The 13,290-nt window shown below is 38.9% G+C and overlaps 1 protein-coding gene and 2 pseudogenes across 4 annotated transcripts in view; 1 reads left to right on the forward strand and 2 right to left on the reverse strand.

Annotated features, from left to right (window-relative positions):
* The window catches only part of LOC133545422 (gastrula zinc finger protein XlCGF57.1-like), a 36,022-nt gene extending 33,868 nt beyond the window's left edge, over positions 1-2,154 (forward strand). For 2 of the 4 annotated variants that reach the window (XM_061891010.1, XM_061891012.1), the window contains exon 4: positions 294-2,154. In XM_061891010.1, the coding sequence (XP_061746994.1) occupies positions 294-358 (65 nt within the window). In that variant the 3' untranslated portion in view covers positions 359-2,154. The remainder of the gene's footprint in view (positions 1-293) is intronic. The other 2 variants (XR_009804824.1, XM_061891011.1) reach the window with 2 other exon arrangements.
* Positions 2,155-5,770: 3,616 nt separating this feature from the next.
* LOC133545499 (major histocompatibility complex class I-related gene protein-like) lies at positions 5,771-11,724 on the reverse strand (annotated as a pseudogene).
* LOC133545505 (major histocompatibility complex class I-related gene protein-like) overlaps positions 5,771-13,290 on the reverse strand; it is a 93,355-nt pseudogene continuing 85,835 nt past the window's right edge.

Below are 13,290 nucleotides of genomic sequence, written 5' to 3' on the forward strand. Positions count from 1 at the left end.
GGCTGTATACAGTATATATATATATATATATATGGCCAAATTCTTCTAACCCAATGCGGTCCCCGAGTCAAAAAGTTTGGGGACCCCTGTTATAGATGCTTGACAGATACAGTGTCAATAATTATGAAATAAATCTAGAATAAATGTAATTTTTTACTTTTTGAATGGACTTTTCCATGACATTACATGTGTTCCAGATGCACTTGTAAAGTCTGTTTGTATGTAGCTACAATCTAGACTGCATACCTTTTAGCACATATTAAATGTGTGTTTGTGTTTCTTTTTCTTTTCAGAAGTGAACCAACCTTTGATGCCAGCTACAACATATTCTGCGAGAGGATCGTCTGCCAAAGGATAATTGTTAATCAGGAGGTGCTGAGAATGAAGCAGCTATGACGAATGTTTTTAAATACAATGCAAGAACATTAAGATTGTAATGCTTCAAACTACAGGTAACAACAAAACCTTTTTATGGCAGCGATGTAAAACACTTTTGTACTGGAAAATATCAAAAGAATAATAAACAATTTGAAAAAAGGGTTTGATAATATATTCAAACTACTATTACTTTTCAATACGAATATATCTTTACTTACACCCTTGTGCTCCTCTTTCCATGTGTTCTTATGTTGCAGGCAGGATCAATTGAAGAGAAGACTGACTCTGGACTTTCCCCAACTGATGTTTTTCTTCATGGGACACAGTTGTCAGTCTAAACACTCGCCTTGCCCAACTCCAACTACTAGAGGGCAGAGACAAAATCCCGGTTGGATTCTGGAAGAAGACTCCTACAATACTGGTGTGGGGCAATATTGACTTTGAGGAGGAGACACTATCAGGTGGTGGAGCTACTGACCATACCAATGGCATACCTGTCTGCATTTACACATCTGTGAAGCAGTTTCGAATTGGACCAGTCAACATTTGATGTGCTGAGGAAATATGTGTGCCACCTGTATGGCCAATCATCTGCAAAAAATGTCAACGCTGCAAGGTCCAGAGCATTCTGCATGGCATCATCAGTTTTGGCAGAACCCTCAATGTCCCCTACAAGTGGCGCCCTGCACCAACACTGCAAGGTACAGAGCATTCTACATGGCATCATCAGTTTTGGCAGAACTCTCAATGTCCCCTACAAGTGACGCCCTGCACCAACACTGCAAGGTACAGAGCATTCTATATGGCATCATCAGTTTTGGCAGAACTCTCAATGTCCCCTACAAGTGATGCCCTGCACCAACACTGCAAATGGGCAAACTACCAGGCTGCAATAATGAGATTATCTCAAAGGTATAATGTCTGCCCCTTCAACCAATGGCAATGGATGGCACATTGAGGATGGATAGTTAATATTACATGGATGACTACAAATCCTGCCCCTGATAGTGTGTTAAAGGTAGTCCACTGCAGCTGCAAGCACAACAAATGTGAGACAGGAAGATGTTCCTGTATGTCTGCAAGACTGTCCTGTACTCATTTGTGTCGCTGCCAAAAATGTGCCAATATTTCCATGGAAACAGAGGATAAAAGCACATGGGAAGATGGCTCTGGTGATAGTGATAGCTAAGAGATAAACAATGTCTCCCTCGTTCAGAATACGCAAAGTCACACTTAATCAGTTAGTTCTCTTATAAAAATTGGAGTTTTACGATTTCTTTTTTTTTAGTTACAGCTTAGTTAAATAGTTTAAAAATAGAATGTGATGTTACTGTGCATTCGACCTTAAAAAATCATAATAATCATAGTTTGAGTTTCTGCCAAATTTGAGGGAAATCTATAAAAGAATTCTTAAGATATGGCTTTAACAATGTGCTAAGTTAAGACAAAATAACAAAAAAATATATAAAAAAAATACCCAAGAGCTGCTGTGACATCAACACATTGTTTTGTTCATGTAAATATTGTTTTATACCATATTGTGTACAGATTCTAAACTGTAATACAGTTTTTGTTGTATTTCCATTTTTCGGCATTATTCGTTATTTTGATTGTTGTCAGCCATTTTTGGCCAAAGTGTTCTTTATTTTATTTTATTTTTTACTTCCTCTTATAACAACACAGTGTCTACTGAAATTTTTAATGTATAAAACATTATTGTTAAGCAAAATGTACCATGTGTATGTTCAATTGTACAGGTTGCTATTCACTTACTTTGAAACGTTTTTTTAATATTTTTTCTGTATGTTTCATGGTTTAAATTTAAATTAAAGTATCTCAGATGCTAAAATACTTGTCTCAAGTGTAGGTATATGTATTAATGTCAATTTGTCAGAGAGATTATGTTTCCAGAATGAGTACATTTACAAGAAAAAAAAAACTGCATAAGATTTTCGTTTTTTTTGTAGTTCCTATTTTTATACAATTACAGTATGGCTCTAAAAAAACTGCCAGGATATTTGGCGATGAACTTTAAACCTAATTTCAACAATGGCATTGTCTGTGCAAAAATGCAAAAAAAGAGTAGTGCCCAGACGTGGCAACGAAAATCACTTTTTAGCCACTTTTTCCTGGTTCACCTTATGGCGTAGTTGTCCACACTCTCTCTAGACACCACTCTGGTCACCTTTACTAGAGAGCGCCCCTTGTGGCCACGTAAGGTAAATGAGTGGCTTTTCTGGGAAATCACGTGACCTAACAAGCAAAACAGGTGTGTCAAGTTTGCAGCCAAACTTCCTCATCAGCTGTTTTTCTTCAACTGAACCCCAACCTATTCATTGAACAACTACTTGAAACTAGTCAAACATTTGACTTGATAAGACATCTTGAATGAAGATATCTCAAATCAGCATCTCTATATATAGAAATGGGCATTGCCTTTCAAGCTGGAAAAAAAGTGTTTTATTCTGAAAACAAGTTGGGAAGGCCAGTTTATTTATAGAGCACAATTCAAAGTGCTTTATAGAAAATGACAAGAAGGCAAAAATACAATGGGAGTAACCATGAAAAATATTTCAAAATAAAAGAAGAATAATCATCATAAAACAAGGTTCTCAGAGCTGGAGATGGTTCATATGATTCTAACATGTCAGAGATGTATTTCAGGACAAGACCATGAAGAGACTCGTACACAAGGAGAGCTGTGTATCAACAGGAAGCCAGGACTGATATGGTCTAATACGCTCATATTTCCTGGTTCAAGTCGGGACTTGAGCAGCAGCATTCTGGGTGTACTGCAGTTGCTTTACAGCTGGTTTAGAGAGTGCAGTGAAAAGACCATTACAGTATTCTAAACTGCTGGAGACAAAGACTTAGTCTTTCTAAGTCTGATTCAGACATTATTCCTCTGATTTTTGCAAAGTGTTTCAGGTGGTAAAAGCTGCTGATGTTATTGACTTAATGCGGCTGTTAAAGTTCAAGTCTGAGTCTGTTTTACCTCCAGATTTTTCACCTGATTATTAGGTTTCAGTGAGAGTCTCAAGGTGACTAACAATAGTTTCTCTCTGCTAAATGCAAATTGATTTAGTGTAAGTCAACCACATCACACAACATTTTAGTCAGCAGTACATTTAGTCCACTCAAATATAAAGTATAAAAGATAAGGTCTCTTTAAAGTTGTTTTGAAAGCAGGTTTATCTAGACTATTGTACCTGCAGAGCATTTGTTAAACAAAAGTAGCATGATCTTAAGACTTTACTATGTTCAAAAAGTGAAAGATTTGGCCATTTCTGTGACATCAATGAGATTTTAAAGGACTTGTTGATGTTGACATGCTAAAAACCTCTCCCTTGTTTATAAGCTACATTCAACATCAACTGTTCTTTGTTCATGCACATCATACATATCAATAAAGTGTTTGGCTGTATTATTTTAATCAATGAAAGCTGTCTTTGTTGCACCAAGCCAAAGGTTTGGAATATACCGCTGTGTACGATGGGAGGAGACGGGAGGGGTTAGCTATTGTGATCCAAAGTTTGCCCAAGCTCAATCCAGGACCAGTCCAAGCCTGATGCATCTTTTTCTTTTGTGTTATGTGACCAAAAACAAAGGCTGTTTACATACCCCCCATTACTTTAGAAACAGCGGTTAAGTAAACAGGGACTATCTAAATATAAGAAGAGACATGAACCTTTTTCTGTGAGAGCGTGGGTGACACTGTAAGAGGTTACAGATCTACATGTTTTTCCTCAAATTGAGCAAAATTCTATCTGTTTATTTAATGCTTCTTGTCTTGTTTAATAGATGTCATCAATGTGACAATGTGAAAAACATGTTTTACTATTTGACTGAAACCTGTATTTAATTAGACACGTCTTGGAGTAATGACAACACATAAAAACATGATCAAATAATTCATGTTGGAGTGCAAAATAACACAATTAACAGAATTAAATCAGTAAATGTCTTTCATTTTTATCCCATGAGAGGTCGCCACAGCACAACAATCATGATGATTCAGATCAATGTTTACCTTCCCCTCCTGACTGGGAATTGTACCCGCACCCACTGTCACACACAGCAGATGTGAATACCATTCCACTACTACTAACATCAACAGAAGAACAGGTGAATTATGTTATTTGATTCTCTTAAATTTGCTGTGATTTCCACTAAATATTGTATTTTAATAAAGAGCTCTGTTCTTCATTCATTCTGTTGACATTTGAAAAACAATTTTTGATTGTCACTTTTCGAACATGGTAAAGGCTTAAGATCATTTAATACTTCTTTTGCATGACTGCAAGCTAAAAGTGTTATCATGTGTGTAATGACAAACCACCTCCAAAACAGAATTGTATTTGACACGTTTTTACTGAATAAAACCCCCAGAATGTACATGAAACATTGTACACATAAAACACTGAATATCAAGAGCATATGAACGGCCTACCTTGTTTACTTTCCAAATGACATCCTCAGCATGTTTGGCAATCAAGCAAAAATATGACTATGCAAAAAGGAACGGAAAAACAGCAAATTGTTTAAAAAACAAAAAATATTTTGCAACACTTTGTCATAAAAATCTTGTGTCACTGTCCCCTTCCATCACACTAACTGGTAGGGTTGGGTACTGAATTCAGTACTTTTGTAGGTAATGACCGAATTCCCTCGGTGCTATCAATTCACGTAACATTAAACGGTGCCATAGTTTGATACCTTTGTTGCATGTGACGTCATGTCCGGTTTCGGACTGGTCATGTCTGCTTTCAGACTAAACACGGGCTCATGTAAACTATCACTCAAGCAGCACTCAGGTCGGACTCAGCCAAACTCCCTCTAAGTCATGTTGCCATTTTCAACACCATCACAGTGCTTAATGTAAAACAGCACAAACGTAAAGTAATGCGACACTCTTCCAAAATGCGCTAGCTTATTGCTAATTTACATAGGATTTGCCAAAGACAGGCTACTATTTACATGAGCGATTTTACATGGCGATTTCAACACCCTGGAATTTTGTAAAGTAAACGACAACTAAGATTATAGTTAGAATTTTACAGTTGTATGTAATGAGAACTGTTCTTACAGTATTGACACTTTGTAGGGCACAACCTAACAAATTAATTTCCTGAAAAAAAGCTACTTTCTAGTTTGACAACATACCATAAATAGTTATACAGTGCTGCCATCTAATGGTCTTGGAAGTGCAACTGCATTGCAAATGAGACGAATGTAATCAGAAAACCAGATATAACAACTGGACAGCAGTTCTCATAATCATCATTCTTAAATGTTACATTAAAAAAAAATTAACATTAGCATACAAAGTACTAAAAAATGGTACTATTGTTACAAAATATTTGTAAAAATAATGATGAGATGTGACACAAGGTGATATTCACTGATAAGCAGCTGTCTATTGGTTTGAAAAGTAAAGAAGAAATCCTTGTCAATGTGATGACACATGAGCCCCAAATGATGACATCACAACTACATGGACACAAAGATCAACATCAACATGATTCACTGGCAAAATATTGTTGAAAAATGCAGATTGAAGGTGTTTTCTCAGCCATAAACAGCCAAAGGAGACATCATGTAAGATGAGGAGCAATTTGTGCAGATGTCAGAGAAATGTTCAAGTGTGATGAGGTCCCTCAGCGATGGAGACATCTCTCTGTGTTCCAGTGCACAAAGCATCCTGGAGGAAGAAGATGACTCAGCACATTCCCAACAAAAGCAGGTGAATCCAAGTGCAGATGTTAGCATGTGGCAGAGTGAACATCATCTTCACATAAAGTCAGAAGAACATTTGGAGGTGCGTGAAAAAGCAAAGTCCTCACTGTGTGCCGACTGCTGTGTGTCACTCAGCCTTCAGCCTTCACGTCTCTCTGAGAGCTCGTTACCACCGTCACCAGCTGTCGGAGCACAAAACGCACCATGAGCTGGTTACGCTGCTCATGCTAAGCAGACACCTCACTCTGGTGAAGGAAGTCCATCCTGAAGGTGCATCTTCACTCATATCACATCTTTTCAGCTGTGAATTCAATCAGAAGCATCAAGAAGCAGAATTCTGCTCTTCTACTTCCTGACTAGTCTAAAACTAAGTCTCCAAACAGGTTCAGTCTGGCTTCAAGGCTCATGTGCAACCAGCCCTCCAGTGTCTTAGTCAGGTAAGTGTCCCATTAGTGCCATGCCTCTGTTTCCTTTCACTTTGCCCATTTCATCTTCTTTTTAGCTGCACATACAGTCATGGTCAAAAGTTTACATACACTTGTAAAGAACATAATGTCATGGCTGTCCTGAATTTTCAATCATTTCTACAACTTTTATTTTTTTGTGATAGAGTGATTGGAGCACATACTTGTTGGTCACAAAAAACTTTCATGAAGCATGCTTATTTTATGAATTAATTATGGGTCTACTGAAAATGTGAGCAAATGTGCTGGGTCAAAAGTATACATACAGCAATGTTAATATTTGCTTACATGTCCCTTGGCAAGTTTTACTGCAATAAGACACTTCTGGTTTTTCACCCCTCCTCTTGACAACATTCGTGCAGTTCAGCTAAATGTGTTGGTTTTCTGACATGGACTTGTTTCTTCAGCATTGTCCACACATTTAAGTCTGGGCTTTGGGAAGGCTATTCTAAAACCTTAATTCTAGCCATTCCTTTACCACTTTTGACGTGTTTTTGGGGTCATTGTCCTGTTGGAACACCCAACTGTGCCCAAGACCCAACCTCCGAGCTGATGTTTTTAGCTTGTCCTGAAGAATTTGGAGGTAATCCTCCTTTTTTAAGCCCCAGTTCCATTGGCAGCAAAACAGGCCCACAGCATAATACTTCCACCACCATGCTTGACGGTAGGAATGGTGTTCGCTGGATTAAAGGCCTCACATTTTCTCCTCCAAACATATTTCTGGGTATTGTGGCCAAACAGCTCGATTTTTGATTCATCTGACATCACATGGACAAAGATAAGACCTTCTGGAGGAAAGTTCTGTGGTCAGATAAAACAAAAATTGAGCTGTTTGGCCACAATACTCAGCAATATGTTTGGAAGAGAAAAGGTGAGGCCTTTAATCCCAGGAACACAATACCTACCGTCAAACATGATGGTGGTAGTATTATGCTCTGGGCCTGTTTTGCGGCCAATGGAACTGGTGCTTTACAGGGAGTAAATGGGACATGGCAAAAGAAGGATTGCGTACAAATTATTCAGGACAACCTAAAACCATCAGCTCGGAGGTTGGGTCTTGGGCGCAGTTGGTCGTTCCAAAAGGACAATGACCCCAAACACACGTCAAAAGTGGTAAAGGAATGGCTAAATCAGTATAGAATAAAGGTTTTAGAATGGCCTTCCCAAAGTCCTGACTTAAACGTGTGGACAATGCTAAAGAAACAAGTCCATGTCAGAAAACCAACAAATTTAGCTGAACTTGACCAATTTTGTCAAGAGGAGGGGTCAAAAACCAAAAGCCCCTTATTGCAGTGAAACTTGCCAAGGGACATGTAAGCAAATATTAACATTGCTGTATGTATACTTTTGACCCAGCAGATTTGCTCACATTTTCAGTAGATCTATAATAAATTCATAAAAGAAGCAAACTTCATGAACGTTTTTTGTGACCAACAAGTATGTGCTTCAGTCAATCTATCAGAAAAAAAAATAAGAGTTGTAAAAAATGATTGGAAACTGAAGACAGCCATGACATTATGTTCTTTACAAGTGTTTGTAAACTTTTGACCACGACTGTACATGAAGACAGACAAGCTAAATGGATTGTGCTCTCTATTTTGCTCATTTCAGAGACTCTGCGCAGGAGTTAAGAAGATGAGGTTTGCACATGTTTTAATACACACAAACCTTTAGTAGATCAGGCTCTTGATGTTCATTATCATGACCAGTCATCAAAAGTTGGCTGTGATACTTTCTATTGCGTGCGCTTACATCAGTATCAAGCTTCTCCTAATGGAGGGAAGCTTTTATTTCCCTGCTAAACTCGTAACACGTGTCTACATCACAGCTTAAAACAGCAGGTTTGCAAGTTGACCCTTACAAAGATACCAACAATCCAGAATGTTGATGGTAACAGAAACAGAAAGTCAATATTATATTTAATATACCTGACATAAAGGTGTATAACAAAGATGAATATGTAATAGATGATATTAATAACTTAAATCTTTGTGGGGGTAAACTTACAAAGTGTGTGAGTGATGCTTCACCACTGCTTTGTTTATTGTTCTCGTTTCCAAGAAAGAGAAGATGTTTTACTTACCAGTTGGATCGTGTTGGGCTGAAATGAAAGAGAAAGCAGGCGAAATTCACATCTCATGAATGACGGCAGAGACTTTTTGGCGTCTTCCTGAAAGAGGAAATATTTGTGTCCCTCACCTTTTCTGCTTCGGCGACGCTTGATGGTGAAGATGAAGATGATGATGATGGGGGCCGCCAGGAGGACCACCACAGCGAGGACCGCCAGCGTGGCAGTAACGCTCACGTTGCCTGTTGGTATGGTATGATTGATTTGTTTGACAGCTGCTTGATAAGTCACATGAAGGAACATCAGGTGGTTCCATTGACACTATTCAACATGTCCTAGATGTGTCTTTCTCACCTTCATGGCTTGTGTTGCTCAGGATGCTTCTTCTCTCCAGCTTGGTGACCAGGTCCTCCTTGACGCCAGACAGCTGGAACACACATTCGTACTTGCCCTCCACTTCGGCCGTCACCTCCACTTTCAGCTCCACCGACATCTGGAAGGTTCCGTCGTGGTTGGGGAGCAGCTCTCCGTGCTCCACGTCCTCCAAGATCTGCTCGCCGTCTTTCCTCCAAAACAAGTCGGCTCGGTCAGGGTAGAAACCTGTCGCCATGCAGCTGACCGGAGAAGATGGCGTCTTCTGGAGGAGAAACACCTCTGGAAGCTCTGCACAGGAAGTGACGTGTGAATGGAGGATGATGTGTAGAGAAAGATGGAGGTAAATGGAGAGCATAGAAGCGAATAAAAGGTAAAGATGGAGGAGAAAATGGAGGTAAAGATGGAGCAAATGAAGGTAAGGGTGGAGCGAATAAAGGTAAAGAAGGCCAAAATGAAGTTAAGGTGCCGAAAAAAGGAGAGAATGGAGGTAAAGATGGAGGAAAAAGGAGAAAATGGAGGTAAAAAGAAAGAGAAAAGGTTAGAATGAAGTTAAAGATGGGGAGAACAGGAGAGAATGGAAATAAAGATGGAGCAAATGAAGGTAAAGAAGGAGAGGGATGGAGAAAATGAAGGTAAAGGTGGAGAGAAAAAGAAAGAATGAAGGCAAAGATGAAGAGAAGAGGCAATAATGAAGATAAAGATGGAGAGAAAAGGAGGAAAGGGAGAATGAAGGTAAAGATAGATAGAAAAGGAGAGAGTGGAGGCAATGATGGAGAGAAGAAGATCGTGGAGGTAAAGATGGAGAGAAAAGGAGGGAGAATGGAGGTAAAGAAGCAAAAAGAAGTGAAAATGAAGTTAAAGATAAAGAGAAAAGGAGAGATAAAGGTAAAGATGGAGAGAATTGACATAAAGATAGAGAAAAGTTGAGAACCAAAATAAAAACGGATAGAAAAGGAGGAAGATGGAGAGAAAATGAGAGAATGAAGGTAAAGATGGAGAGAAAAGGAGAGCATGAAGGTAAATATGGAGAGAAAAGGAGAGAATGTAGGTAAATATGGAGAAAACGGAGAGAATGGAGGTAAATATGGAGAGAAACAGAGAAAAAAGGTAAAGATTGGGAGAATAGGAGCGAATAAAGTTAAAGTTGGAGAGAAAAGGAGAAAGTGAAGGTAAAGATAGATAGAAAAGGAAAGATTGGAGGTAAAGATGGAGAGAGAAGGAGAGAATGACGGCAAAGATGGAGAGAAAAGGAGAGCATGAAGGTAAAGATGGAGAGAAAAGGAGAGCATGAAGGTAAATATAGAGATAAACAGAGAAAATGGAGGTAAAGATGGAGAGAAAAGGCAAAATAAAGTTAAAGATGGATAGAAAAAAGAAAAGAAAGATAAAGATGCAGAAATTGAGGTAAAGATGGAGAGAAAAGGAGAGAATGAAGGTAAAGATAAAGAGAAAAGGAGAGAATGGAGGTAAAGATAGAGAGAAAAGGAGAGCATGAAGGTAAAGATGGAGAGAAAATGAAAGAATGGAGGTAAAGATGGAGAGAAAAGGAGACAAAGAAGACAGAGATAAACAGAGAATATGGAGGTAAAGATGGAGAAAAAGGAAAATAAAGGGAAAGATGCAGAAAAAAATAGATCATGAAGGTATAGATGGAGAGAAAAGGAGAGAATGAAGGCAAGGATGGAGGGAATAAAGGAAAGGATGGAGAAAATAGGTGAAAATGAAGTTAAAGATGGAGAGATAAGAAGAGACAGCAGGGAAAGATGCAGAAAAAAGGAGAAATGGAGGTAAAGATGAGAGAATAGGAGAGAATAAAGTTAAACATGGAGACAAAAGGAGACAATGACGGTAAATATACAGATAAACAGACAAAATGGAAGTAAAGATGGAGAAAAAGGCGAAAGACGTTAAAGATGGAGAGAAAAGAAGAGAAATAAGGGAAGGATGCAGAAAAAGGAGAAATGTACGTAAAGATGGAGAGAATAGGAGAGAATGAAGGTAAAGATGGAGAGAAAAGGAGAATGAAGGTAAGGATGGAGCGAATAAAGGCAAAGAAAGAGAAAATGAACGTAAAGATGCAGAGAAAAGAAGAGAAAGAAGGGAAAGATGCAGAAAAAAGGGGAAATGAAGGTAAAGATGGAGAGAATAGGAGCGAATAAAGGTGAAGATGGAGAAAAAGGGAGAAAATTGAAGTAAAGATGGAGCAAAAAGGAGAGAATGAAGGTAAAGATGGAGGGAATGAAGGTAAAGAAAGAAAGAGGAGAAAATGGAGGTAAAGATAGAGAGAAAAGGAGGTGAAGATAAAAGAGTATGGAGAGACAGAGTGTAATGTGAGTAATGTTCCTATAGGGGGAGTGCTAACATGTGAGAAGGTGAAAGTACAAGGTGTGCTTCTACCTGTTCTCATTAGGACCTTCTTCCCATACTCCACATACTTCTTCAAGTAAGAAGGACATAGCTCAGTGTAATAATACTTATTGTAGTCTAGATCAAGTGTGTCCTGGTCCCACTTGAGTTTGGAGGGGAAAGCTTGTTGTTTTTGCTGCGGTCCATGTCCATGTCTTCATGTCCAACGATATGAAATCTTCTCCGTCATAACTGTGCTGCTGCCAACCTTTAACCTCATCAGTCTCATCATTCCATTCACATCCTGACATCACCTGGTAAGTGTGAACACATGAAACTAACACACAACATGTCTTTGTTGTATATTATTATGGGATGGACAGAGACAAGGTATATCAGTGCAGTAATGTGTGTTTTTAATACACTATCAAAATATCAAATATAATAGAATAGTAGAAAGTTCAACATAAACAAACCTCCAGTTTGGTTGAAACGCTTCTTAAGTATTTCAATGTTGTTTTTGTAGACATGTTCTTAAACAAAATTTTCCTCCGTTTGTCTCTGCCAGTAGTTTGGATCCTCTGCTGTGATTTTGTTCATCCAGTCCTGTTTGGATTCTGTTTTCCTGATGTTGCTGTCATAGTAACTCATCTCAACTTCATCAACATAACCAACACTCACATACTCTGGGAAGTTTGGAACTTGAGAGAATGCAGTGGTGAAATACTGCAGCGTGTGAATCACTGAAAGACAAAAAGAAAAAAAAAATGTTTGATTATTTAGTTTCATGTTAAATGATAAATGGGTTGTTCTTGTATAGCGCTTTTCTACCTTCAAGGTACTCAAAGCGCTTTGACACTACTTCCACATTTACCCATTCACACACCCATTCACACACTGATGGAGGGAGCTGCCATGCAAGGCGCCAACCAGCACCCATCAGGAGCAAGGGTGAAGTGTCTTGCTCAGGACACAACGGACGTGACGAGGTTGGTTCTAGGTGGGATTTGAACCAGTGACCCTCGGGTTGCGCACGGCCACTCTCCCACTGCGCCACGCCGTCCCTGTTGAACAATTCCTATTTGAAATGATGCTGTCTTCATTTCAACTTCAAACACTGCTGCTTCTCACAGTAAACAATCACTTCCTGTTCCAAGAGACAATAACACCGTTTGTCTTTGATGTCATTCATCTCACATTTATACCTCACTTTAAAGGCCTACTGAAATGACATTTTCTTATTTAAACAGGGATAGCAGGTCCATTCTATGTGTCATACGTGATCATTTCCCGATATTGCCATATTTTTGCTGAAAGGATTTAGTAGAGAAAATCAACAATAAAGTTTGCAACTTTTGGTCGCTAATAGAAAGGCCCTGCCTTTACCGGAAGTCGCAGACGATGACGTCACCCGTTGAAGGCTCCTCACATCCTCACAATGTTTTTAATGGGAGCCTCCAACAAAAAGTGCTATTCGGACCGAGAAAACGACAATTTCCCCATTAATTTGAGCGAGGATGAAAGTTTCGTGTTTGAGGATATTGATAGCGACATACTAGAAAAATAAAATAAAATCAAAAAGAAACTTAAAAAAAAAAAAAAAAAACGTGATTGCATTGGGACGGATTTAGATGTTTTTAGACACATTTACTAGGATAATTCTGGGATATCCCTTATCTTTCTATTGTGTTGCTAGTGTTTTAGTGAGTTTAATAGTACCTGATAGTCGGAGGGGTGTGTCCGCGGGCGTCTTGAGGCCAGTGCCTGATGGAAGTCAACGGCAGCTGTATAGACGGCACAAGCTCATCTGATCTCTGGTAAGTGGTGACTTTTTACCACAATTTTCTCCCCGAAAACTGCTGGTTGACAAATGGTCGGGATCCATGTTCCCTTGACCGCTCTGATCCATGGTAAAGTTTCACC

This window comes from Nerophis ophidion, linkage group LG28 (genome assembly GCF_033978795.1).
Source record: "Nerophis ophidion isolate RoL-2023_Sa linkage group LG28, RoL_Noph_v1.0, whole genome shotgun sequence".
In the NCBI taxonomy this organism is placed as follows: domain Eukaryota; kingdom Metazoa; phylum Chordata; class Actinopteri; order Syngnathiformes; family Syngnathidae; genus Nerophis; species Nerophis ophidion.